This window comes from Desarmillaria tabescens (assembly GCF_030435595.1).
Source record: "Desarmillaria tabescens strain CCBAS 213 chromosome Unknown EV420scaffold_2, whole genome shotgun sequence".
Taxonomy (NCBI): domain Eukaryota; kingdom Fungi; phylum Basidiomycota; class Agaricomycetes; order Agaricales; family Physalacriaceae; genus Desarmillaria; species Desarmillaria tabescens.
Genome location: NW_026848301.1, coordinates 1,298,297 through 1,322,694, shown reverse-complemented (window position 1 = coordinate 1,322,694; position 24,398 = coordinate 1,298,297). Strand labels below are relative to the sequence as shown.

The following is a 24,398-nucleotide window of genomic DNA, read 5'->3' as shown; positions in this document are numbered from 1 at the left end:
AGGAAGCGGCGACCGCTGCTAATGTCCCTTTCGGTGTTCCGCCTGTGCTCATTCCTTCTATGCCGACGCCAGTTGGTCAGATCCCTGCTACATCTGAAAGCATCCTGAGATCTTCTGAGGGCTCCAACGAGGTTGAACATAGGGTAGCCGTAGCTGATGGTTTTACTCGTGAAGATCACGCCCACATGCTTGCCACTAAATGGTTAAGTGCCGGTCAATTGAATCAGCTCGCTAGGTCTCAAGGTACTTTCACAATTGTGGCCACTTTTAGCTTCTAACGTGTCGGTAGGTCTTGTCTACAAGAAAGGCAAATTTTCTGTCATTGAAGAGCAGCAACTCAGCTCTGCGATAGAGCAGTATCGCCTCGTATGTGAATACTCATGTTTCGCGTACTTTAAACTTAACCGTCGTGATTAGTCCAAATCGTTATCTGAAGAGCAAATGTATGAAGTCATATTTCCCAAAGACGAAAAAAGCAAAGACAACGCCTTCTGGTCCGAAATAAGTAGGTCGGTTCCGCTGACGCCAGTTTATGATTTTTAATTGCAAATAGCCGCCGCTGTACCTCAAAGACCTATCATTGCCGTTTATCATCACGTTCGACGTTCTCATCATCCAGTCAAACAGCAGGGAAAATGGACACCTGCAGAAGATCTCATGCTCAAGCAGTGGGTATATTTCTTCCCTCAGTGACCTTGTTGATGAACCTCTCGTAGAGCGGTGGCGAACCACGGTCAGTCTTGGGAGAAAGTTGGTTTGGATGTCGGACGGAGAGGTATGGACTGTCGTGACCGCTATCGAAACCATATACAAAATCGGGAACTGAGAGTAAACGGTGCGTTCAAGATAATCTTACATGAATGTCCATGGGGTTGACCAGTCTTTCAGGGCAATGGTCAAAAGAAGAAGAGGAGGAACTTACAAAAATTGTCACGGATTTAACACTAAAGCAAGGACGCGACGCCGATAACGATGTTTTTTGGGGCGTTGTCAGCCAGAAAATGTGTGGGAAACGAAGTCGTCAACAGTGTCGCATCAAATGGTGTGCATTTTTTCTGCTTCTAGTCTACCGCCCTTGCTTAAAGTTTCTTGAAGGACCGATTGTTTAAATCCAAGCACCAAAAATGCGGGACAAAAACCTCGTTGGGGTAATCAAGACTCATACATCCTCGTTCATAAGTAAGCCTCGTCAAGCCAGTTAATCTTCCCTTGCTACATGACTGTCTTATAGGCTTGACTCGCTACAAATTTTTGATGACAGTGAAATTGATTGGAAAACGATTCCTGATCCTCAGTGGAACCTATGGAGTCCCCATATCCTACAACGAAGATGGCTAACAATGAAGAGGGGCGTTAAAGGGCACGAGTTCATGACCCATCAAGGTGAGTCAGTTTCTGTTTACCGGCCGAGTGCATTAGTCTGAACGTAAGCAGAAATCATGGAGATATTAAAAGCCAAGAAGGTCAATGCGCCTGTCACTGGGGGCACAAGGAAGCGCGCTGGACGCAAGGTAACAAGCGCCAATGCGATTGCCGAAACGGAGACTCAGAGTGACATGCCTGTTGCGGGGCCAAGTGCTTCATCCAAGAAGTAGAGAAACTCGTGAGATTCATATCATCATACAGTGTTTTATAATATTCAAACTTTGAAAGTATCTACACTCAACTACCGCATTTATAAATATCATTAATTCCTTTTCGTGCACCCTCACTGCATCACTTACGTCACAAGGGAGACGATGAACACGACTGCACCTACATATTGCCATGAGGACTAGCTAACGTCTTGCCATAGCCCATCATGTCTGAGAAACAACAGGGTGTCGCAAATCGCTCCTGGATTTCTTTTTCTTCTCTTCATCTTTGGGCCTTCTGCCTTGCTACGGTCGCTTTAAAACTTTTTGTCGGTAATGTTGACTTCTTCACGTCGCCAGAACGCCATGACCCTCTTTTCTGGTCTGCTGATCAACAAACGGATATTTTGTCGCTATGCGCAAGCCTGGAGAGTCTTCCGGGGGTCGTGGAGCCTAACTTTATCACTCGGGATGTATCTGATAGGTACGAGCCAGGAACTAATGCCACTTTGATCAAGAATGCGACGATCTTCACGGGAGAAATCTCGGATGGCGAAGGGGTGGTTTTGGTGGGCTCGGACATCTTATTAGATAAGGGCATCGTGAAAGCCATAGGAAACCTTTCACCCAAATATGGAGACTCAAGCACATTTATCATCCATGCCAACGGTGCTTGGGTCACCCCAGGACTAAGTAGGGTTCTCTGGCTATGTCTTCCAGAGTTGCGAGATTCTAATTTCCATTGGTAGTCGACCTTCACTCCCACCTTGGCGTCATGAGCATTCCGTTGACAGACGGTAGGCAAAAGTAATTTTTCCGTTTCAATTCTATGTACGTTAAAACATGATACCAGGCGCATCTGACGCAAACTCAAAAAAGGGACCCATAGTTCCGTGGCTACGGAGCATCGATGCTCTGAACACCCACGACGATGGATTCAAGCTTGCAGTCGCTGGTGGCGTTACTTCAGTGAAGGTGATCCCGGGGGACATGAATGCCATTGGTATGTGGCGAATTTTTCCCCGTCATGTGTTGCATATATGACACTATCCTGAATAGCGGGCGAGGCATTCATGATTAAGACACGACCCACCTCAAAGCGGTCTCCCTCTTCGATGGTTATTGAGCTACCAGACCTCTGGAATGCAACAAAGCGGGAAGAGAAGCATGTACCCTGGCGCTATCTTCAGTGAGTTTTTAGGAAGTTCTGATAAGCGCACTTCGTCAATGTAACATTACCTAGTCAAGGCTGTGGTGAAGACCTGGCAGTGTACAACCTAACTCGCATGGACACAATGTGGGCCCTGAGATCAGCATATTCCGAGGCTCTTCAACACAAAAACGTCCAAGATAGTTTTTGTGCTATGGCCCAGTCTGGTTTATGGGCGTCCCTTCCTACTGAATTTCCTCAGAGTGTGAAATGGGAACTGCTAACCAATGTTCTTCGGGGCAGAGTAAAGGTACCTATACCCTTATGATGCAGCCTTGAATAGACTGACTCCAGTTCTCGGATGGCAGGTTTCTGTTCATTGTAATGAAGCTGTCGACCTCGATGGCATGATCAGGGTAAGCGTCAATCCTTGGGAGACTCCCATAAGTTGAAATGCTTCCAGTTATCAAATGAGTTTCAATTTCCTATCTCCGTCTTCCACCAAGCTTCAGAAGCGTGGCTTGTTACAGATATTTTGAATGAAACGTGAGTTATCGATAATAGTAATGCCTGGCAGTACCCGCTCTGATACATTATTAGATGGGGAGGAGCACCAGCAGTCTCCCTGTACGCGACTAATCATAGGTAATTCTACCACTGCTTCTGACTCTTCGTATGAACATTCCACAAACTGTTGCACTGTTAGATCCAAACGTGAATCATTCCGGGGGTCGGAGTTTGCGCCTCGAACTTTGACAGAGGCTAATATATCCGTTGCGATGCAGGTACGCGTATCGGTGTCCCAGTGTACCATGCAAGATGCCTAACTAGTCTGAACAGCCGGCCATGAATTCCAGGGATCTCATTTTTGAGGCGCAACAAGCATATCATTTTGGACTTCCTGCACACCTCGCTCTCGCGTCTGTCACGTCTACTCCTGCTATCATTGCTGGTCTTCCGCACAGGATCGGTACACTACGAGAAGGTTGGGATGCAGATGTCGTTATGTGGGACTCACATCCTCTAAGGGTAGGAGCAACCCCGGCGATGGTTTGGATCGATGGTGCCCTTCAAGTCCCCTCCCTAGCTTACCAGCCTCCGAAGAATATCGCGGATCCCGGAAGACATAAAATGCCTACTGCGCCGAGTTGGGACAAGGAAAGGCTTACCGCTTCAAAGTGGGATGGACTTCCCCCTTTGCGTAACAATAAAGAAGATAGGAAGATCGTCTTTTACAATGTCAAAGAGGTTTGGACCCGTAGCTCCAATGGAGACATCGAGGAGATTTTCCCTTCACCTACAGATCCGGACATGAATGGACGTGGCAGAGTTGTCGTTGAACGCGGAAACCTTATATGTGTCGGAGGCAATGATATGTGCTTGGCCAGCGAGTATGACGCAGTCGACTACATCAACCTTCACGGAGGTTCCATATCACCTGGACTGCATGCATACGGCACGACCCTTGGCCTGGAGGAGATCCCTTCCGAACCATCCACGGGGGATGGTCACTTGGTTTACAATCCTTTTACGGACGATATTCCGCAGATTCTTCATGATGTAGCTGGTGTAACTCGAGCAGCAGACTCGCTGACTTTCGGAACACGGAATGCCAAGTACGAGACTCTTCATATTTCGCCATCATGCTTTCTGATGTCGGTGTCATAGAGTGGCATACCGTAGTGGGGTAACAGCTGCAACTTCCTTTTCTGCCGGAGCACAAGGAGCATACACTCGCGTCGTCTTAGGACTGTCAACGACTTTCCGAACCGGATCAGCTCATAGCATCCAGTACGGCGCTGTAATACAGGATGTTACCGCTCTCCACATTGCGATAGCTCCGCCCACTGTTGGGAAGGATCGTGTCGGAGTCAGTGATCAAGTCGCGGCTCTTCGGCGTCTACTGTTTGGTTGGGAAAGCACGGAGACAGAAACAGGTGCGTGCTTCTTACTAGAGCACCGATGACTTGCACACCATCGATTGATGTCTCATAGGCCTGTGGTTCAAAAGAGCGGCCGAGGTAATACCGTACTCCGACGCGTCATGTTCGAACCTTGTTTCTAAATACATCCGTAGGGAGAAGTGCCATTGGTGATCGACGTTAATAGTGCCGACATCATGACTACACTCATGTCGCTCAAAAGTGAAGTGGAGGATAGGATTGGGTCCAGGATGAGAATGGTGTTTTCGGGAGCAACAGAAGCCTACCTTCTTGCGCCGGAAATTGGTGGGTACCTGTTTCATTGACATCCATAAGACAAACAAGCAACCCTAAACCTCCTAGGAAACTCGGGTGTGGGCGTTATCTTGAATTCGTTGAAACCATATCCTACGACCTGGGACGAACGGAGAATGTGCGGAATGCCCTCGAATATTGTGACCGTCGATTGAAAGCGTTTTTAGACTGGCTGGTCCACCCATAACAAACGATACCACGTTATCTACCCTCTTGAAGTATGGGGTGAGCGTCGGAATAGGAATGAAGGATCCTTACATGGCGCAAATCATGCGTTTTGACCTTGCATCCGTAAGAGCTTCCTGTTTTTGAAAGTATCACTCGTTTTCAATGAACGATAGATTGCTTTTCAGGCTCAAAAATCCGTGGATAGACTTGAAGTATTGGCGTTAGCTTCGAGAAATCTGGAAGTCTTATTGGGCGTGAGAGAAGTTAACAGAGATATGGTTGTTTACGATGGAGGTAGCTTATTCGAACTTTCGAGCAAGGCCATTGCAGTTATTTCCCCTCAACGCCAGGGAGTCGATATGTTCGTTGCTTGAGCTTTTTCTTCGGTTTGCATGGACCCCGTACTACAAAGGACATTATTATTTTATTAGATGGAGCCTAATATTTAATACTCACTAGAGTACTTTAGCGAGAGGTAGTGCATTCAACGGTCGAATTTATACGTGTCTCGCTAGATGTAACAGTGGACAAAAACTGGCAAAATTACCAACCACCACCTGGAGGCTTCAACGAGGATGCCGAGCGTGAAGGGGGGCCTTTGATTGGCGCGGCGAATGAAATTGGCTCAGGACCAAAATGATGCCGCCTGCAGCAGTTCTCGTGTGCCTTGACTTTCCAGTTTCTATGAGCCTTCAAGTTCGCAAGTGAGTAGCCTTATTTTGAATTATACATTGTCGCAAGAAATGAAAATGCTAAATTTGTAGGCTTGAATTCAACCTGAAGCGGCCTTTGTTGTCGGATATCAGGGAGCACTGGCCCCCTACGTGCTTCGTCTGTAGTGGTTTACTCAAGTCCCTGTATTGATGGTGGCGAGTCAGGTCCGACACGCATACTGTATTTGTTCACTGTTTCATACCTGTGGGCCGAGCCAGTGTGATTCTGGTGCAAACCACGCCCTTCAAGGCACATTTGTTACCTGGAGAGCCTTCACGCGGTGATCATCACTGGCTCGACGCTAACGCCTCCCCCTTGTAAATTGCCAAACGGCGTGGCAGTTCATTGCTTTCGGAATCACACAGGCTACATGCATGTAAACCGACGAAATGCCTTGATCGAGCACCTCATGTTTTCTTGCAAGTTCAACTCGTGGCGCAGGCACGGACCCGATATTCACAAGCGGTAGGCACACTATATAGATGGCTCTTTGGGGAGCTAGTTTTTTTCGAGCACATTCGACATGTTCTCTTCAGCCGGTACCAGTGTATCCAGTATGTCAGCATCGAGGAGTCGCCAGTCCGGAGCCAGTCCAGTTAAGGTACGAGCGTTACTTCCTTAGTCTTCGTCGCTAAATTTTTCCTCGCATAGGCTTCGAAAGGCTTCTCCGTCAATATTTTCAAGGCGCCCACTCTTTCTTCCTTTCAAAGTTCCGGTACTATAAAATTTAACAGAAGTTCTTCTTTCCAAAATCCCGGATTTCAGCAGGGGCAACAAAATTGGCTTTCTTCCTGGTCCTGGTTTAACTCGACTTCCAATCCCTCCAATCCGTCTGGTAAAGCTTCGTCACTTCCTGTTGGGGGAGAAGCGCAGCCATCGCGCCAGACAACCACATCAAGCTTTTACATTTATCCAAGTACTTCTACTAATGGCACCTATATCTACCAGCCTTCCATAAATTCTGCCAAGTCGGAAATTTATTCTAATTCTGATTATGACGCATCCACCGCATCCCTCGCCACGGCCTCCTCCGATTTATCATCTTCATTGTCTACCGACACTGTTTTAACTAGTCCTTCCTCCCAAAATGTACCACTCCCCCTACCCGCTCCCGCTCCAGCGCTTTCAAAGGCGTTATCCTCTTCAGCAGTCCAATTTGGCGCTGCATCTGACCGACGTTCGTCTCAGACTGGAGCCGACGTTCGACTTGTCCCAGTTTCTCGAGAAGCGAGCGATCAAAGGCCCGCTTTTCAAGGTTATTCCACAACTTCGTCATACCAGGCTGCTTATGAGGATGCTAGTAGCAGTCCTTTACCTACGGAGTCTGATGACGAGGAATTCAATCGCATTTCTAGGAGAAATACTGAATACAACTCTCGTACTTCATATCCTCAGGCGTTCAGACCTGTTTCCTCTCACCCGTCCGTCCAGATGACGCAGTCGGAGATTATTACCACCGATAATGCGGACAGTCACAGAGCATCCTCTCAAGCCGCTTCATTTCCTGCTGGTATATCGCGAAGTATACGTACACTTGGCGCAGCTACACTACCACAAAGGGATGTTCCAGGCCCCAGCAGGCAGCGTTCCATTCCATTACCCCCAACTCCCGACGACCCTCCATCACAAAGTACCATCGCCTCCGCCCCTGTACCATATAACGCTGCATTCAGGAGAAACACGGCATTCATGCCCTATTATTTTCCAGATGCGGTAGTTTCGGACGACCCAGAGCAGCAAAAAACAAGCCCACAAAACTCCATGGAACTTCCTCGTCCGGCCGTACCACCCGGCCTTGCGCATCCAGAGATGGCTGGACGCCAGACTCCAAATCCAGAGACGAGCTCCAACCCCCAAAGCCGAAACGGCAGAATTTCCACCCCAGATCCCCATGAAGGTTCTTCGGATGATGACCTTTCTGGGATACCGATATTATCCTATAACGAAACCGTTTCGCCGCCTGCGGCACATGCTACCGGCATGGACGTGCCACGTACTGGTCGCGCCACCTACAGTTCACAGAAGGTGGAGGTGCAGGAGCAAAAACGCACGTATGCAGCCGTTGCCGCATCAGCCAAATCAGAGTCCTCTGTGACGACTTCTTTCCCTCGGCCCGAGAGTCCGGATATTTCACCTTCTTCTCAATCCCCACCATATAATTTACAGTCGACCTCACCATTGCATACAGGCGCAGGCACTCAGCGAGCATCATCTATACGTGCGGCCGAAACAACTTCCCTCCCTTCCCACCCGTCGACTAGCGTACCTGTCCCCAATATGGCCCTTCCGCCCACAATGGCTCCAGGGACCGCTTCCCAATCGTCCGCTCCCCGTATCAGTACAAATGATATAAACACTGTACCACACGAACAGCGCCGTTCTCCACGCGAGGAAACCGCGCGAATGGCAAGCCGAACTGAAGGGTCAGTTCGTCCTTCTCAGGATTCTTTAGCACAGCGGGGACGTGCTTCGGTCGCACCAGATTTACCTCGGACCTCGAATGATCGACGTTCATCTTCGGAGACCCGCCACCCAGCGCAGGGCTCAGTACATACGGAGCAAGTCTCTCAAATGTCCATTGAGCCTAAGAATGGTAGCGCAGGAATGTCTTCCGCAGTTGCAAGGTCCTCACATCATACTTCATGGCAAATTGACCGCGATCGCTCTCGTCAAGGGTCTGTCTCCCTGGCACCACCTATTCAGTCGGCAAATGAGATGCCTGTAGCTATTCAGGTCACTTCTTCACGGACTGAAGCTGAGCGAAGTCGTCCCCGTCGTGATTCCTTTTCTCACCATGCCACATCGAGGGAGATGTCTCCACATCAAAGCATTCCCACAGTCGTTCCTTCCAAAACGCCAAACATGCCTTCAAGGTCCATTAGCCCTAGCCTAGACCCACAACGGTCGAGTCGCTCAAGGAATGATGCCTTAGGATCTTCATATCCGCCCAGTGGTCGTGTCCCATCTCCTACTAAGGATACTTCCCCTACGCAGCGTTCATTACCGAAACCACCCAGGCGTTATTCGGAAGGTGAAGATTCAGCTCTTGTTCCATCATCCTCAGGCCCTTCAAGAGACCGAAAGGATTCTGGGACTTCGGTATTTCGACGACGTTCGGATGGCGACCAGGTACCTCCTCACTCGACCTTCAATCCTATCAGGTTGACCTCAAACGCTGGCGCTGCTCGGTCCGTGCGCTGGAACCAAAACCTTATATGTCCGTCCCCTATTTGGCCTGAGCAGCGGCGGAAGGGATGGTTCAACCGACGAGGGTTCGTTTCATGTTTTTCCATTGATTAATCTTCACTCTGACTTTTGCCCTAGGGATCAGCTGTGGACGAACACTGGCACGTACAAAACACCCGAACCTGGTGATGAGTTTCCCCTTGATCTGGACGGATATCCGGAGCCTGGTCAAGGCTGGATGAACGAAGACGGTGTGCGAATCGATATGATGCATCGTCTTGTTCCTAAGGCCCCCCTTCGGTCGGCTCTTAAGCCAAACCCACGAAGTCAGCTTTCACAGTCAGCAATGAGTCTCTGAATACACGGGGTAATTACAACACACTTTCTTTCATTTTATTAAAGACTGCTGGACAGTAAACGCGGTGGTCAATTAGCCTATACCCATTCCATTTTGGTGTCCTGTCGTATACAACTACTAGTACATATTACATTATATACAGCCACATGTATCAACCATTACTCTGAATCTGATATTTCTATGACGGTGGTTCCACCAGATTCCCGTCCTCTTCCAACTCCGTTAGGTGCATCTTTAAGGCTTGTTCTCGGTCTCTTTCGAGGTAGTTTGTCTCCACGAAGACTAGCCATCCACTCATTTGAGTCATCGTCATCGTCCTCGATACCATCCACCTCTATTATCTGGTTCGACGACCGTTTCCTGGACTGCTTCGGTGCCTCGTCCTCACGATCCGACACATACAGATCGTCCTCATCGCTTTCCGCATCTTCTATGTCATCCTGCTCCTTTGCTTTTCCTTTCCTGGACCCAGCTTTACTCTCTTGACGCTTTCTGGACTGTCGCGCCCTCCGTGGAAAGGCGCATCGTATAGTCAAACCCGAACTGTTGTTCTTCGCCCTCTCGCTCGATAGAGACGTGAGTCGTCCCGCCATAACTCCTTTTTCAACGTAGGCAGTAGTCTTGTGTGCGTTTGAGACAAACCTGGGTTTCAAGTATCGTTCCGACCACAAGTGAATTAGCAGCAGTTCAATATCCTGCTTCGATCAATGGAATACTCGAACTAATGTAAATAAATCACGTACATCCTTGTGAAGGTCCACGGGACCATCACAAATCGTCTCTAACTGGTATTCCGGTTGCTTCATCTTCGGTTTTGATGGGTCCCAGGTTTTGCTCTTCGCAATCGTCGCTATACTCCGAGCAGTGTGCTTATTTTTGGTATCACATATGGCTGCGACGAGTTTCGTCAACTGCCAAGCCTCGTAAGTTACGTCGCGGATCAGGCTATCCCCCTCCCGGAGACAATTGTCGCAATGACCACACCGATCGAGTGCTCCAGTTTCTTCGGTTGCCCAATCGCTGATGGACAAATCGGAGGAGTGAGAAAAGTACCTGAAAGGGTTAGTTCAAACGCATACACTGACAATCAGAAGCCCTACTTGGCAAATTGCAGCTTTCGACACTCTGAAGTATTTTGACAGAAGAGAATCATAGGCATCACTGCAGTAGAACTAGTTAGTGAGAAAGGTAGAACGTCGTTGACACAAATACATTTTTCAGAGCCGTCCTTGTCGCCCATAGTCATCGCAGCGATGTCCCATGCATCCTGGGGACGGTAATACAGAACACAATCAGCATCTTTGCCATCGCGTCCGGCACGTCCTGATTCTTGGTAGAACCCGTCAAGGGATTTCTATTGAGCGTTTAGATGTACGTGGTACACGAACCGGGAGATATCACGAACCGAAAGCTGTGGAACAATCAGCGCGCACAACGAGTGTGAATAATCGGATTCGTACGGAATGGTGTAGCACAAATCTTACGTCGCCTTTATCGATGCCCAGTCCAAAAGCTTCGAGACATCAACGTTAGACTCAACCTCAAAGCATGTTAGGTTTCACCAACCTATTGTTGCACAGACAACTTTAATATTGCCTTTCCTCCACTTTACATGCAGGTCTTCTTTCTCGCCATCCTTCTTCTCTGCATGGTACACCCCCGTCAATATCTTCCCTTCGCTCTGTTCATAGAGCCTTTGGGCAACGATTTCGGCATCCTATCAACGTCGTTGAGATAGTAATGACAGCAAATGGGTACAGCTTACGTTTCGCGTCAGACAGTATACAATTCCACTATCATGAGGATGATATTCCAATATATAATCCGTCATGATTTTGATCATATTCTTCATATTCGAATCCTTAGGGAAGGCCTTGTAGTGTAGATTTTTTCTGTATAATGGGGCCGAGAAGTAGGTTGTACCTCGAAGGTCAGCACCTAAGCAACATTTTTAACGTGCCTTACTTTCTAGATCTCTGGAAAACTCACTATTTCCGTCACATATCTCTGGCAACTGAAGGATACTTCGCAAATCTTGAAGAACCCTAGGTGGACATGTAGCAGAGAGGGCTAATATTGGTACGCGAGGGAAAAGTTCCCTCAGAATACGGAGTTGTTTGTAGTCTGGGCTACACAGCGTAAGGACAAGGTAACACGCACACGTCATCAAACGAACCGAAAATCGTGCCCAAGCTGTGAGACACAGTGGGCCTCATCTATTACTATTCGTGCTGCGCCAACATTATCTTCGGAATACTAAAATAACGTTGAAATCACCTACATAATTTCTTATTATCCGCCAATTTGGTCATCAGCGACTTGAACGGATTACTCCTTGCTATCTTCTCTGGCTATGTGATCTCGTAAGTCGATGTCAGACGGAGATAAACTGTAACTAGCGAACCGTTACATAAACAAGTCGAATTTCCTGCTCAGGCTTCAACTTTCCGGCAGCTAGATCATACAGATTACGCGTAATTGCTTTCTGTTCTTCTTTCGAGGTGGAACCGGTGAGCTTGACGGCATTGACTGAAGGTAGTGGCATGAGGATGATTCGGAAGATATCAGTTTGAATGATTTACGAACTGCCGGCCTCTTGTAAATGCATTATTTGATCACTGATGAGTGAAATTAGAGGAGAGATGACCAGGGTGCAGCCTCGATGTAGCAATGCCGGTAACTGGTATGTCAGTGATTTGCCACCACCTAATACAGCATCGAAGTAAGAATACAATAGAAATGCGGAGGAAGTCAAACCTGTTGGCATGACACAAACGATGTCCCGACCATCCATGTTCGCGTTACAAACACTGATACATCTGTAAGCGCAGGACAATAAGTCCAAAAGGAAATGACGTACCCAAGCTGGCATAACCGAAAGTTCTTGATTTTGAAAACATCTCTCATGGTCGACTTCAACGAATTGGACCACTCAAACGCTTCACTTCCATAGTCTATACCACCTTTAGCTTTGCCTTTTCCCTTTTGGTTTCCGACTCCAATCAATGCATTCAGCTCTGCTACAAATTTGAGTTGGTCCTGTCTACGCGTTTCTCGTAGTATCTGCAGGGTCTTGATGTCGTCGTCGTATTTCTTGAGTTCCGCGTCGATTTGACTTATCTCTTCTTCGATACGGTGTCGCTCCCTTCTGATGAAATTGTTTCGAGACAACGCCGAGGTCGACGGACCCGCCGCGTCAAGTTCTTTTCGTGACTGGGCTAAGATTTCATCGATCTGAAAAAAAATATAGTAGTCGGCACAGCAGGAGATGCGACTGTACTCACAGCAGGATCGTCAGACGCCAAAAAATCGCCAGAATCTAGTGGCATACGCGTAGAAGTATATGGGGCAAGAAGAGAAGGGCGACCGTGACGCGTGTGAGTAAGCGCTTAGCCGGAAATTGGCCGAGGGGCTGTTGACAAACAACAGAACCGTATCTTCCTTTACTACCACCATGCCATTTGGAGAAATTATCTGCGGTTCTCCAGGATCTGGAAAATCAACCTACTGCTACGGAAAGCACCAACTTTTCACTGCTCTAGGCCGACCAATATCTATCGTCAATCTTGACCCGGCCAATGACAATATTCCCTACCCATGCGCAATCGATATCTCTTCCCTCATTACTCTGCAGGATGTGATGAATGAATATCAGCTCGGCCCCAATGGTGGCATGCTCTACTGTATGGAATATCTCGAGGCCAATTATGACTGGCTAGAAGACCGACTGAAGGAGCTTGGAAAGGATGCCTATGTGCTCTTCGACCTCCCAGGTCAAGTAGAGTTGAGTACGAACCATGAAAGCGTGAAGAGGATTATAGAGCGGCTGACCAAGGGTGGGTTTCGGGTATGCTTGTCTTTCTACTGCTTCCTTTTTACAGAAAATGTGATATTAAATAGTTGGCTGCTGTTCATCTATGTGACGCTCACTACATAACGGACGCATCGAAATACGTTTCGGTCCTCCTTCTGTCTTTGCGTGCGATGCTTCACCTCGAGCTTCCGCATGTAAATGTGCTTTCGAAAATTGATTTGATATCCCAATACGGTGACCTGGGTGAGTAATGGCTTACCAACCAGGATTGCTTGCTCACGCGTAGTGCAGATTTCAATCTTTCGTTTTACACTGAGGTGCAAGACCTTTCATATCTATCAAATGCGCTAGAGGCTTCAGCTCCCCGGCGTTATGCAGCCCTCAACATGGCCCTCATATCTCTGATTGAAGATTATAGTCTTGTCGGATTCGAGACCTTAGCTGTAGAGGACAAGGCGTCTATGATGCACCTCACGCGCACCATCGATCGTGTTACTGGATATGTCTTTGTACCTCCGGCGAACTCGCCAATGCCTCCCGATGCCATCCCAGATCAACATAATGTCCCATCGTCTGCTCGACCGAACACATATGCGCTTTTCTCGAGTGCTATAAACTCCGCTGGTGGGTATGACGTGAGGGATGTGCAGGAGCGGTGGATTGATGCCAAAGAAGAGTGGGACGAATGGGAGAAAGCCATGTGGAAGAAAGAAGGAGAGGCAGCAAGGGCCGCGAATCCAGCGACAGGTATCAAATAGTACACCTGGTCTGCCCTGGAGAGCACTACCTTGGCGACAAGATGGCGATTCCTCAAACTGACCTGCTTTATTGGCGTCATCGTGGGTAACTCGTATAGACCTAACCACTTGCGACATCGACATGGATACAATAGGTATATTAGTGACCGTTAGAATCGTTTCCCGTGTCATCATAGTACAATGTGTATGAGGGCATCCGCTGTCACTGAGCTGCAAGGGAATGGAAAAGAAACGCAATTGGAATGCATCATTTCTTCCCTTGTTCCTAGCTATCTACGCTGATACTGCTGCCACTGACAGTAGGAGACACAATTCAGCCACAGTGCGGCATGCCTGGCACGTTCACCATTTTCATCTCCACGTATTTGATTGGTTCATCGACACACTCAGGATGCTACCGCCGATTTTTGCAGGACAATGCTCATAATATATTAGATTCCACAGGCGCGCGCGCGCTTCATAGGCACCACAGGTCGATAATTTAGTGAGAATTCAAGTCGACTCTGACTTGCTCCATCCAGGTTCGAGTCCGCTTTCGCCTTAATTTAGTGCCTTCTATTATTGTGGCGTCCGACTTCACCGAAAGTTTAGCGGAATATCGGACCGTGGTTCCACGTGGTTCTTTAACTGCATTCGCAGCGAACCCTCCCAACCAAAACTTGAACTACTAACTCTGCAACCAAATGCGATGGCCCCTATGACAACACGAGCACAAAAACGGATGGCATCATCAATCAAGGTACCAGCTGAGAGTATCGACGAGTCATCGTCGAGTGAAGATACCGACGACATTATGGTGTGTGACCATATCAATAGTATAGCCAACAAGAGCGCTGGTCTAAATATGAGCATAGTGCCATGTAAGCGCCTTGAAACGAAGTCTCGAGAAACAGCGTAGAAGAATGAAGAAACTCATGCAAATAAATGAGGGACTGCAGGAGCAGGTCGAACAATTACAGTCTGGTGTTAATGAACAACCGAAGAAACCACGCGGCCGTTCAACAGGCTTGGACTTCCGAGTTAAACAGTTACAGGAAAAAGTCAAACTTTTGGAACAGGTAAGCCCGGAATGCATCTGCACATAACTTAAGTTCAACTCGACGCGCTTCATCCTTGTCAGGGACGTAAGAAAGACAAGCGAAAGATCTCTGCGGTACGTGCATTGGACGGTATGCGTTTCCAAGGTCTCTAATGTTTGTCTCACCCGAAGCTTAGGACACTGGAAGCAAAGGCTGAAGCTCAGGATCTCGTCAACGGAGATCACTCCGACAGCGGAAGTACAGATTCTGTTCACAAAATGAGAAAAGTACCATCTAGCTCTTTATGCTCCTTCATAATTTGACAGTACTGATTTATTTGTCTTTAGCTTTTGAGGAGATTCAGTGATATCATGCTGGTTACCACCCTCCCTACCGATGCAGAAGGTAAAGCCGAGGATTGTCCTATCTGCATGGAAGCATTTGTCGCGAACGAATGTTCTAGGCGCGTCGATTCATAAATCAAAGTTGTTTTACTTTGGCTAACTTGAGTTGCTGAATTTAGTCTATCCTGTGAACATGTCATCTGTAATACCTGCTTGCCAGAGATCTCAAAGGGCGCAGATGAAACAGTGCATTGTCCGAAATGCCGACGTGTCTGCCCGCGAGACGATGTCGAAAATGTTTATATGACAGAGACCGAGCGATGGGATCGACTCCTAGAAGTCGCACAGGCATGGGGTGCCATGGACAGGCGTGGGGAAGAAGAAACGAGCGAGGAGGAAGCACAAGAAGACTTCATCAACGATGGAACAAGGTTGCTAACGAATTGTTGTCTCTTCCTGGGATTCTGACCTCCGTGTGAATAGTTCTGCGTCTTCACCCTTAAACGACGCGAAGACGACAGAAGAAGAAGAGGAAGAGGAAGAAGAAGAAGAAGAAGAAGAAATGATATCTAAGAATGGTGGAGATTCGGGCGGAGGTACAAAACCGTCAACTTTCGCTCAAGCTCCGTCGAAGGTCAAAAGAGAGCGACTGGCGCATCTAGCTGAAGAACGCCGCAAGAAAAGGCGGTTATCTTAAAGTTTTCACTTTGCCTTGATGTCTATCTTCAAGTTTTCTTTTATTCTCCTGGAGCGGATACATTGGCCCCACGATCGATCTGTCAAGGATGAATATCTTAGCAGTGAGTATGTGAGCCGCTAGGATCGGGCCAGGAGCCGGTGTGATATGCGGTTCTTCTTTATTTCCGCCCTTTGTAAGGGTGTACTTTTGTGATTCTCTCGTTCGTAAGAGAGAGACATATTTTTGGGACAAAGGACGGGAGGAATACAATGAGCTTTAGGCCATGTGGCGAACGCGTCCAAAAGCGGAATAAGTGGGCGTTTACAGGGGTTAGCCCGGTTACCGCTCAGTCACCGGACGCCATTGATTTCAAAAACAAAGTATACCCTAAGGAGATTCTAGGTGTTCCTTATACTTCAAGTCCTGATTATTAGCCCACCTTCTTCACTCGTCGGCGCCTCCGTCTCTTTCCCCGTTATGCGATGGGCTGCTGTTTCTCCGAGCCAATCGACTTCGACGGCGAGGTTAATCTTTACCACTTCGACCTCCATCGTGCAGTCGGGAGAGGTGCATTTGGCAAGGTACAGCGTGTTCTTTTACGTTCTCGGCATTTCTAAGGTCGCACAGGTCCGTGTTGTGGAGCACAAGAAGACAAAAGTCGTGTATGCGCTCAAGTACATCGAGAAGAGTCAGTGTATAAGGCAGAGAGCAGTGGCGAACGTCATTCAGGAACGTCGGTTGCTGGAGGAGGTTGGTATGAATGATTTGCACCGAGCAACCCTTGTGCTAACATTGACCCTCACAGATCGATCATGCCTTCGTCGTGAACCTACGCTATGCATTCCAGGACGACGAGAACTGCTTCTTTGTTCTGGACCTCATGCTGGGAGGGGACTTGCGCTGTACGTCCATAGATACCGCTTCTGTAGCCCTTTCATTGACGGCGACTTCAGTTCATTTAGAGAGAAAGGATCACATGGAGGAGAACGTGGTCAGGTTTTGGATAGCCGAGTTATCGTCTGGACTAGAGTATCTTCATCGTCAACGGATAATCCACCGGTACGTTTCCTCACTTCGGCCGTTTGTACACGTGTGCCTATCTGTTTCGCAGAGACATTAAACCAGACAACATCCTGCTGGATGTGCATGGTCATGCTCACCTCACGGATTTTAATGTTGCTATACACTACTCGGATCGCCGACTTCACACCAGTGTTGCTGGAAGTATGGCGTACATGGCGCCTCAAGTCATAGGGAAGAAGGGATATTCATGGGAGATAGACTGGTGGAGTCTTGGTATCACAGCTTATGAACTCCTGTTCAACAGGCGGCCGTTCGATGGGAAAACTGCGGACACAATGAAGCATTCGATCCTAAGAGACCCCTTGAGGTTCCCAGAAAACGCGCAGAGTATCTGTAGTCAAGCTGGGATACAAGCGCTCAAAGGGGTGCGTTGACTATTCGAATTTTGTTCCGTTTATTCTGATAGGACGATAGTTTATCGAGCGAGACGTGCCCACACGTCTGGGATGTAGAAAGGGTGGACTTGGGATGGAAGATATCCAACAGCATCCTTGGTTTGCCAATATTGACTGGGATGCTCTGGAGGAAAAAAGCCTGGAACCGCCGTTCGTTCCTGACGTGAGTCTCTTTGCCAATCGTTATATAGTGTTTAACAGGTTGATAGATGAAACATGCAAACTTTGATGTATCACACGAACTGGATGAGTTTTTGATGGTTGAAAAACCCTTGACGCATACTAAGCGCAGGGCTAATGCGGACTTGGACAAGCTGAAGCCAGAGTTACGACAGCTAGAAGAGCAGTAAGCCTTTATTTAATTCTTTCAGGGGCGTGTCTGTAACCTTTGCATCCAGATTCACTGTTTATGACTTTACCAAGTCAAAACGAAAGTCATATTATCCTGATAATCAACCTGTCACGACTTTCGCTACTGTATCTGGTGTATCTGAAGACCGGACACTGTCCCAGTCTCAGACAGGGTCAGTTATTGGTCCGACAGCTACTGTTGCAGAACGGTCCAGAGCAGGCACCCCCATGAGCGACTCATTTGTCCCCCCACTCCCCGTCGAAGTCCACTAGACCATCCTCCGCCACATCGTTCAAGACTTGCCATTAACGACACTCCCTTACGACGCTTCGTTCACCTCATGACACCGGACGCTACTTTTATTGACCATAATCCAATTTACAGCCGCTAATGCACTACACACATATCCCTTCAACACCACTTTCGCATCTTTCCAGTTGCTTTTTTGAGGCCGTCGACCTCGCAGGTTCGGGTTGACCATGAGCTGCAGTCAAATTGAATAGGTTTTCTGGAACGTTTGTTCCGTTGTACTACATTTCATCTTTATTCTTCTTGTCATGCTCGACACCGTGATTTCAATATAATGTGAATTCACTACCGATGGGAATCGTTGAGCAAGTGAAGCGTATGGATATCGGCATTGTTGCGGTGCTTCGTTCATCTCGTATGCAGCAGCGCAACTGGAGCGGCCTTCGGGGGCGGCATGTGAGCGGCGCCGGAAGGGCCCACAAGCTATTCAGGGGCTGATGCATGATGGATTCTTAATATGGCATATGTGACAATACGTCACAGACTTATCTCACGTGAGCGCGGCGCTGGTCTGTTGAACAGTTCACCTCGGACACCTGCCTTCTCTTTACAGACCGACCTTCGCATCGCGCAAGTCTGCTGCACCGTCTCACTGATCCTCGAATGCTCTAATGGCACTCAGCACATCACCTCGCAAGGTGATACCCCTTGCCACTGGCGACGAGACAAGGCATCGACAAGAGCCTATTAGCCCCGGACTGTCAACAAAGCGCGTATTTTTCTGCGGAGTGGTCGTCGAAGGTTCAGAAAGCGGAAGGAGACTGCCCGAAGGTACGTCCGAATAGCTCATTTTTGCTTTGCGCCAATAAACCGCCGCAATCACAGAAATACAGGAATTAGTCTTATCATTAGGGGGACCTGCTTGAAACCAATTCAGATGCGAATATTTTATCATCTGAGGGAGATGGACAGGCAAGTGACTCGGTGCGTTATCAGTCCATCTACACGCTCTTCCCGCGCCAAATGCTCTATATTCGTCGCAGAATGGTATGCCCCGGAAACGCGCACTCACAGATTCGTCGGCTCTCTCTGCTGTTATTAGCGAACTGGTTTCTACCGAGAAATCCTATGTTAGGCGCCTTCAGATACTCAAGAATGACTACGCCGATCCATTACGGAACTTTGCAAAGAGCAAGAGCACCGCCATCCTTCCTGCGTATGAAGCGAAAACGCTTTTTGGCAATATTGATAATCTTCTGCCTGTTAACGAAGCCTTCCTTACGGACCTCGAGAAGATGATGGCTCCAAATGGACCCAAAACTGTTGGCGGTGTGGGCGATGTGGCACTCCGTCATTTCAAGCAGCTTAGAGGGTTTGAACAGTACAAGCAGTACTACGTGAAAAGGGAGGACGCGCAGATGATATTTGAGAGGGAGGTTTCACGAAGATCATCGCCCTTCGCGGCCTACATCGATGTGCGTCGGCTGCGATTTGTATCACCCCCCGGAAGCTAATGAAATACATCTCAGCGAATAAAATATCAGTCAGCGGACACGAAAAACCGTGTTGGACTTCGAGAACTTCTCATGGACCCTGTTCAACGGATACCTAGGTATACGCTGATGTTCCGCATCATGATCAAGCATATGTCACCTAGTGACCCACAGCGAGCGAAGCTCATAGAGGCTGACGAGATCGCTAGCAAAATTGCTTTGGCAGAAACGGATGAACAAACAAAGCGCGCGTCAATATTCTATTGTTTGAGCTCAAATATCCACGAATTCCCACCCGATTTATTCTCTAACTCTCGCCGCTTCATCGATTGCATAGATGTTGAGGATGTCGTTTCAGACACCCCTAGTTCATCATCGGCATCCGTTGCCAATTTATCAGCGGTGTCCTTGCATTGTTCTCTTATTTTGTTCGATGACAAATTGCTGATAGTCAAGCGGCCTGGTAACGGAGAGAAAGGGTGTCGTGTACTAGCAGGTTTGGATGACTTGGACAAGGTCACCAAAGCTAGTGGAATGGGAAATGGGAGAAGGAAGAATGGTATGACTTGCAAGGGGGTTGTTGATATTACTGAAGTTGCTGCGGCCGATGTTGGGGGCGCTGGTGGGCTCTTGTTTCATACTGTCATATTCTTCTGCTTATGACTGGCATAGATTTTCATTTATACTTGGAAAATCCTCCTCAAGATCAAACTGATCGCTGGTCCAATCGCCCCCTTCGTTGTTTGTCTGTTGTACACTCACCGTCCTCTGTCAACCTTGTCCCATCATCTACTGAAAGCGACAAGGCTCGCTTCTTAGAAAATTTGTGGAACGCCCAAGCCAAGTACCGGGCTAGGGCTGGCCAGTCTGTGGTGCTTCGTTCCAATGAGATTGAGGTCGATTCGAAGAGTACAAAAACCACGGTGGCCAGAACATATTATAATGTGTATCAACGGAAGGCTTTCCTTCAGGAGTTGAAGAAAGTCAGTGCTCAAATACTCTCAGTATTCGGTTATTCACCTAAAACATCCAATTATAGACGAAAATTGTTGTTCATATTGACGCTAACGGATCTGCTGATAGGCTCCCCTTTGGCATTGGCAGTCCACCCTTTGCTATCATACGGTTACAGCCTCTTCCTGGTGGTGTATGTCGATACAAGGTAACATCAAGTGATCCTTCCGATCAGGGAGAAGAAGATATTGTTCAGACTGCGCGTGTTCCTGATCGTATAATTCTTACGAGTTCGTCGGCTTCTGCCTTGTCCTGCACACTGTTATTGATGAGTTTTCTAGTCCATCAATATGGTCTGTTCGAATTCCGTTCAGGGAGGAATTCAAGGCCTTCGACACCTACTGCACGTTCTAAGGCATCTATCTTCGGCCTGGATGTTATCTCTCGTAATCTCTTCAATTCCCGGCCAGCTTCGTCTGTTGGAGATTTCTTCGCTGGTTCAATTAACAGCCATAGGCGCTCTAAATCGACTACCAGTCATTCATCGACATACACCCATACTACAACGACAGGCGACGATAGTATAGGGAGATTTTCGCAGCGATCCACTACGACGCTGGCCACTTCCGTGGACGATGATTCCTTCCGTTCAAAATCATCTACCAAGCGCTCCATCCGAAGAGGCATGTCTCCAGCTAACTCTTTCGAACGAGGTTCGAGTAGGAGCCTGTCAAGAGCTTCTTCATCTCGGTCAACGTCGAGGGGGGGCGACTCTGATTACAGCGACCTTGAGGATGAAGATCCCTCTTTGATGGACAACATTCGCCACCTCGATGCCTCAGAGCGCAATTTGGTGTTGCAGCTAAGATTGGCTAGGAAGAATAGCAAGAACCAGAATGAGAGGCAGTCAGCGGTACCTCTGGTCACACCCTCCGAAGAAGCGATCTATGAAGGTTAGTCACACTTGACAAGTGAAAAGCTTCAATGACTTAGCATCTCCTACAGAAGAGCCCCCTCAGCCTGTGCGACCACCCTCGCGCGCCTCGACATCGAGAAGTTCGAATGGTACCTCTAGAGATTCCAATAGCCAATGCACGGTGACAGGATCCAATACCGAAAATCCTCGCCAGTCACGATCTCTTCATGTCGCTGAGAATCGCCCTATGGGTCCTAGAAGCCCATCTCCATTACCTCCCTCTAAAAGCCGCCCTCCTTCTCCCTAGTTTATCCAGAGAAACCGATTCCGACTCAGGCTCATCTTGTCCTTCGACACCTTCTCGTTCCACAGGAATTCCCCGTAGTAGGCGCCAACCATTTTATCCGACAGGAAACACCGATGCAACTCCGAGACCGCATAGTAATCAAACCTCCGTGGTTGAACCACTCTCCATTAAGAAGAAACCTCTCGCCCGTTCGGCTACTAATGCGACGACAACAACAACGCACTCCACATCTACAGCGACGCGCTCGGCAACATACTCGGACTCAGGCCACTCAAGTCATTCTAGTCACTCGAGGCCTTCTAGTAGCTCAAGTGCATCGTCATCAAATCACTCCAGCTACCCAAGCAACGAAATAAATACGACGCCTGTTGCACCCACGCGCAAGACTCACGGATCTCCATTGTCTAGATCACATGCAAGAAGGACGTCTCCTAGACGAACTGCTACTCAAATCCGTGCCCCGACTCCTGCCATGTCCGATGGTTTGCAGGGCGTCGACATGGACGAGGTACTAAAAATGTCTTGTGTGACGAAAGAAGACGTGAGCAGATTTTCTTTCTCAGGAAATAGTCAGATTGTAACTTGTATCAGCTCGAGTCAGCTCATCGTGCGGTCAAGCGAATCAAACTTGAAGTTGAGAACCTTCGTTCTGCAACAGCCAAAGCGCGACGGAGAGTCCATCTCAAGGCCTTCGTCACCTGTGAAAGGCTTTTCTACGCCCCAGCGTCCTCCTCCATTGGTAAACATGAGTTTAACATTGTTTGATTAGGATTGACATTGTCCTAGACAAAGGCAGCCCAGGAACGTTTGAATGAGATGCGTACGTTAATAAGTCAACGTACTGGCGACAACACGCCAGTAAATCGCGCTCGGAATAGTGTCTTCGATACGCCTTTCCGATCTGCCACTCCCGTAGCTGATAATAGTCTCAGTTTCAATACTCTGGATTCGCTAATATCAGATGCCGAGGGAAGTCTTTCGCGAGGAATCTCCAATTGTGAAAACTTGAAGGCATCCCTTGACGAGGTGCCTTCTGTACTGGCAGAGGTCGGTCCCTTCCTCCTCTCTGACAGCCAGTGCGCATTGACAGTGTCAATCCAGAAAACCAGGGAACTTGAGAAGTCCAAAGTCGAAGCACAGAATATACGGCGGCAATGCGAGGTTATGAAGAGTTTACTGGACGATGCCACAACAGAGAGAGAGATTCTGTATGAGGTACGTTGGCACATCTATAGAAGGAAGAGAGCTTTTACTCATTTGTGAAAAGGCTTTCAATGAAGAGTTGGATGGTATGTTTAATGATGTCAACCTTCCTGAAGACGAAGCTTGGATAGCTATGTCGAACGATCTCCGGAAAACGAAGGAAGCAAGAAACGCCTTGTCAAAAGAGAATTCGTACGTTGCGTTATCTCCCGCTCTGATAAACTGTTCTCATAGGATATTAGGTATCTCAAGAGACAATTGGCGGAGGCCGAGCTGAAGCAAGAAGAGTAAGTACTTGTAATTATTATTTGTACCTCGAGCTCATTGACTTGATTACAGATGGGCGACTTTGTTGCGCAGTCACGGTCTGATACCTTAGCTTCTTTCTTGCATTTTACCAGGGATATATGAACCTGTTTACATCTAGTTATCTATCTATCTTTTGTTGTAATACTATTTCGTTTACTGTCCAGGGTTAGGGTCTGTACGGCCCGATCATGGCCGGCCCTTAAGGATAATTTTTATTGTTCCTCAGCTTTCATGCAGTATTCATGAGTAGTTCAGATGGGAAGGCGGGCTGGCAGACCGTTATACAAGGAACGGTCATTACATGTGAGTATTTCTCTAAGGCCCAAAGAATTGACTAGAACCAAAGAAATAGCTACGACATGCGCGTTCATAACAGGCGCCTACGGTATCCTCAACAGGTTCCCTAACTATGCAGAGCTTTCTGCGGCTGCTGCGATAAACAGTGGAGCAACTGCAGCCACATTTTTCAGTGCGTCTATTAAACACGACGTGGCTTTACTAGCGCTGAACCTTTTGTCTGTAGGTATCCGCGAATATGTGATCAGCCCTGTTCTCATCAGGACGATTCCGGGAGTTCAGTATGCCAGGCGACGGCGTGATGCTGGTATTTCCAAGCTTCCCACCGATAAAGATGTGCCAGAGAATGTATCATGGACGGAGATGCGGACAAGCAAGCTGCTCGATACTGGCATTAGTGGGGCTATTACTGGTGGTATCCTTCGCGGAATAACTAGTGAGGTCAAGATGCTGTCCTTTAAGGTGCCAACTGATGGATTTCTCTAGCTAGTCGGAATGCCATCGTATCGGGGGGCATAACAGCCAGTATCGCTGCCACTCTGGTCCAACTAGGCTACAACGAACTTCGAGTGACACGGCTTAAATACGTCTCCCAACAATCCAGTCAGCTTGCAGTCACTGAACCAATGCAGAACCGATGGGCAGAACGACGCGCGACTGTCATGTCATGGTTCGGATTGTCGAAGTATTCGGACGAAGAATTTCTGGAGTCGATGAAGGCTCAGAGATTGCAGTATCTGGCGAGGATCAGTGAACTTGAGCGACAACTAGAGAAGGAGCGAGCAGAGCAGAAATTGGATAGTAGCACATCGTCCAAAACATAGATTATTCAAGGTGTA

The 24,398-nt window shown here is 48.1% G+C and overlaps 9 protein-coding genes across 9 annotated transcripts; 8 read left to right on the top strand and 1 right to left on the bottom strand.

Moving 5' to 3' along the window:
• Positions 1 to 59: 59 nt before the first annotated feature.
• On the top strand, positions 60 to 1,595 carry EV420DRAFT_1259536 (uncharacterized protein; the record flags this gene model as incomplete). The annotated part of the gene is made up of 9 exons (XM_060466959.1): positions 60 to 243; positions 290 to 366; positions 418 to 505; positions 554 to 668; positions 717 to 835; positions 889 to 1,042; positions 1,096 to 1,179; positions 1,232 to 1,383; positions 1,432 to 1,595. The coding sequence occupies 9 exons, from the start codon at positions 60 to 62 to the stop codon at positions 1,593 to 1,595; spliced, it is 1,137 nt and encodes a 378-aa protein (XP_060338479.1).
• Positions 1,596 to 1,801: 206 nt separating this feature from the next.
• EV420DRAFT_1473923 (carbohydrate esterase family 9 protein) lies at positions 1,802 to 5,503 on the top strand (the record flags this gene model as incomplete). Its single annotated transcript, XM_060469178.1, has 17 exons — positions 1,802 to 1,956; positions 2,059 to 2,267; positions 2,324 to 2,371; positions 2,428 to 2,577; positions 2,634 to 2,763; positions 2,818 to 3,034; positions 3,093 to 3,140; positions 3,188 to 3,270; positions 3,325 to 3,369; positions 3,431 to 3,509; positions 3,556 to 4,340; positions 4,393 to 4,661; positions 4,720 to 4,745; positions 4,802 to 4,952; positions 5,010 to 5,079; positions 5,129 to 5,252; positions 5,315 to 5,503. 17 exons carry the CDS (start codon positions 1,802 to 1,804, stop codon positions 5,501 to 5,503), a joined length of 2,778 nt encoding a protein of 925 aa, XP_060338478.1.
• A 677-nt stretch (positions 5,504 to 6,180) lies between these two features.
• EV420DRAFT_451725 (uncharacterized protein) lies at positions 6,181 to 9,466 on the top strand. The gene is made up of 3 exons (XM_060482183.1): positions 6,181 to 6,444; positions 6,495 to 9,115; positions 9,168 to 9,466. Exons 1-3 carry the CDS (start codon positions 6,367 to 6,369, stop codon positions 9,385 to 9,387), a joined length of 2,919 nt encoding a protein of 972 aa, XP_060338477.1. The 5' UTR covers positions 6,181 to 6,366; the 3' UTR covers positions 9,388 to 9,466.
• On the bottom strand, positions 9,345 to 12,751 carry EV420DRAFT_451776 (P-loop containing nucleoside triphosphate hydrolase protein). Its single transcript, XM_060482184.1, has 15 exons — positions 12,672 to 12,751; positions 12,248 to 12,621; positions 12,145 to 12,197; positions 11,974 to 12,093; positions 11,792 to 11,916; positions 11,669 to 11,738; positions 11,564 to 11,618; positions 11,377 to 11,516; positions 11,153 to 11,325; positions 10,954 to 11,104; positions 10,848 to 10,900; positions 10,600 to 10,741; positions 10,488 to 10,548; positions 10,131 to 10,440; positions 9,345 to 10,082 (listed from the first exon to the last, which is right to left on the bottom strand). The coding sequence occupies exons 1-15, from the start codon at positions 12,714 to 12,716 to the stop codon at positions 9,546 to 9,548; spliced, it is 2,409 nt and encodes an 802-aa protein (XP_060338476.1). The 5' UTR covers positions 12,717 to 12,751; the 3' UTR covers positions 9,345 to 9,545.
• Positions 12,752 to 12,822: 71 nt separating this feature from the next.
• Positions 12,823 to 14,394, top strand: EV420DRAFT_1503328 (cytoplasmic protein). The gene is made up of 3 exons (XM_060471170.1): positions 12,823 to 13,234; positions 13,288 to 13,444; positions 13,493 to 14,394. The coding sequence occupies exons 1-3, from the start codon at positions 12,842 to 12,844 to the stop codon at positions 13,957 to 13,959; spliced, it is 1,017 nt and encodes a 338-aa protein (XP_060338475.1). The 5' UTR covers positions 12,823 to 12,841; the 3' UTR covers positions 13,960 to 14,394.
• A 177-nt stretch (positions 14,395 to 14,571) lies between these two features.
• On the top strand, positions 14,572 to 16,318 carry EV420DRAFT_451636 (uncharacterized protein). Its single transcript, XM_060482182.1, has 7 exons — positions 14,572 to 14,755; positions 14,814 to 15,017; positions 15,080 to 15,112; positions 15,170 to 15,265; positions 15,326 to 15,441; positions 15,502 to 15,753; positions 15,806 to 16,318. The coding sequence occupies exons 1-7, from the start codon at positions 14,648 to 14,650 to the stop codon at positions 16,017 to 16,019; spliced, it is 1,023 nt and encodes a 340-aa protein (XP_060338474.1). The 5' UTR covers positions 14,572 to 14,647; the 3' UTR covers positions 16,020 to 16,318.
• EV420DRAFT_1626126 (kinase-like domain-containing protein) lies at positions 16,291 to 18,427 on the top strand. Its single transcript, XM_060475994.1, has 8 exons — positions 16,291 to 16,582; positions 16,629 to 16,751; positions 16,807 to 16,903; positions 16,955 to 17,060; positions 17,113 to 17,449; positions 17,499 to 17,642; positions 17,689 to 17,825; positions 17,878 to 18,427. Exons 1-8 carry the CDS (start codon positions 16,484 to 16,486, stop codon positions 18,101 to 18,103), a joined length of 1,269 nt encoding a protein of 422 aa, XP_060338473.1. The 5' UTR covers positions 16,291 to 16,483; the 3' UTR covers positions 18,104 to 18,427.
• A 324-nt stretch (positions 18,428 to 18,751) lies between these two features.
• Positions 18,752 to 23,332, top strand: EV420DRAFT_1635453 (uncharacterized protein; the record flags this gene model as incomplete). The annotated part of the gene is made up of 15 exons (XM_060476452.1): positions 18,752 to 18,911; positions 19,018 to 19,064; positions 19,124 to 19,555; positions 19,610 to 20,195; positions 20,246 to 20,556; positions 20,613 to 20,817; positions 20,869 to 21,480; positions 21,533 to 21,549; positions 21,632 to 22,291; positions 22,352 to 22,489; positions 22,537 to 22,797; positions 22,852 to 22,965; positions 23,018 to 23,145; positions 23,196 to 23,240; positions 23,293 to 23,332. The coding sequence occupies 15 exons, from the start codon at positions 18,752 to 18,754 to the stop codon at positions 23,330 to 23,332; spliced, it is 3,756 nt and encodes a 1,251-aa protein (XP_060338472.1).
• A 172-nt stretch (positions 23,333 to 23,504) lies between these two features.
• On the top strand, positions 23,505 to 24,383 carry EV420DRAFT_1635452 (uncharacterized protein; the record flags this gene model as incomplete). Its single annotated transcript, XM_060476451.1, has 4 exons — positions 23,505 to 23,565; positions 23,615 to 23,731; positions 23,786 to 23,995; positions 24,046 to 24,383. 4 exons carry the CDS (start codon positions 23,505 to 23,507, stop codon positions 24,381 to 24,383), a joined length of 726 nt encoding a protein of 241 aa, XP_060338471.1.
• Between the last annotated feature and the right edge of the window lie 15 nt (positions 24,384 to 24,398).

Excerpts from the sequence above, each read along its gene's own strand:
- EV420DRAFT_451725 (XM_060482183.1), top strand. The coding sequence starts at position 6,367 with ATGTTCTCTTCAGCCGGTACCAGTGTATCCAGTATGTCAGCATCGAGG. Across the intron at positions 6,445-6,494 it reads CCGGAGCCAGTCCAGTTAAG|GCTTCGAAAGGCTTCTCCGT; the intron begins GTACGAGCGTTA and ends TTCCTCGCATAG. Across the intron at positions 9,116-9,167 it reads GGATGGTTCAACCGACGAGG|GGATCAGCTGTGGACGAACA; the intron begins GTTCGTTTCATG and ends CTTTTGCCCTAG.
- EV420DRAFT_1626126 (XM_060475994.1), top strand. The coding sequence starts at position 16,484 with ATGGGCTGCTGTTTCTCCGAGCCAATCGACTTCGACGGCGAGGTTAAT. Across the intron at positions 17,061-17,112 it reads CGTCAACGGATAATCCACCG|AGACATTAAACCAGACAACA; the intron begins GTACGTTTCCTC and ends TCTGTTTCGCAG. Across the intron at positions 17,826-17,877 it reads TTACGACAGCTAGAAGAGCA|ATTCACTGTTTATGACTTTA; the intron begins GTAAGCCTTTAT and ends CTTTGCATCCAG.
- EV420DRAFT_451776 (XM_060482184.1), bottom strand. The coding sequence starts at position 12,716 with ATGCCACTAGATTCTGGCGATTTTTTGGCGTCTGACGATCCTGCT. Across the intron at positions 11,326-11,376 it reads AGAGATATGTGACGGAAATA|GTGCTGACCTTCGAGGTACA; the intron begins GTGAGTTTTCCA and ends AATGTTGCTTAG. Across the intron at positions 10,549-10,599 it reads CAAGGACGGCTCTGAAAAAT|TGATGCCTATGATTCTCTTC; the intron begins GTATTTGTGTCA and ends GTTCTACTGCAG.
- EV420DRAFT_1503328 (XM_060471170.1), top strand. The coding sequence starts at position 12,842 with ATGCCATTTGGAGAAATTATCTGCGGTTCTCCAGGATCTGGAAAATCA. Across the intron at positions 13,235-13,287 it reads TGACCAAGGGTGGGTTTCGG|TTGGCTGCTGTTCATCTATG; the intron begins GTATGCTTGTCT and ends GATATTAAATAG. Across the intron at positions 13,445-13,492 it reads ATCCCAATACGGTGACCTGG|ATTTCAATCTTTCGTTTTAC; the intron begins GTGAGTAATGGC and ends CGCGTAGTGCAG.
- EV420DRAFT_451636 (XM_060482182.1), top strand. The coding sequence starts at position 14,648 with ATGGCCCCTATGACAACACGAGCACAAAAACGGATGGCATCATCAATC. Across the intron at positions 14,756-14,813 it reads AAGATACCGACGACATTATG|TGCCATGTAAGCGCCTTGAA; the intron begins GTGTGTGACCAT and ends ATATGAGCATAG. Across the intron at positions 15,266-15,325 it reads CTGTTCACAAAATGAGAAAA|CTTTTGAGGAGATTCAGTGA; the intron begins GTACCATCTAGC and ends ATTTGTCTTTAG.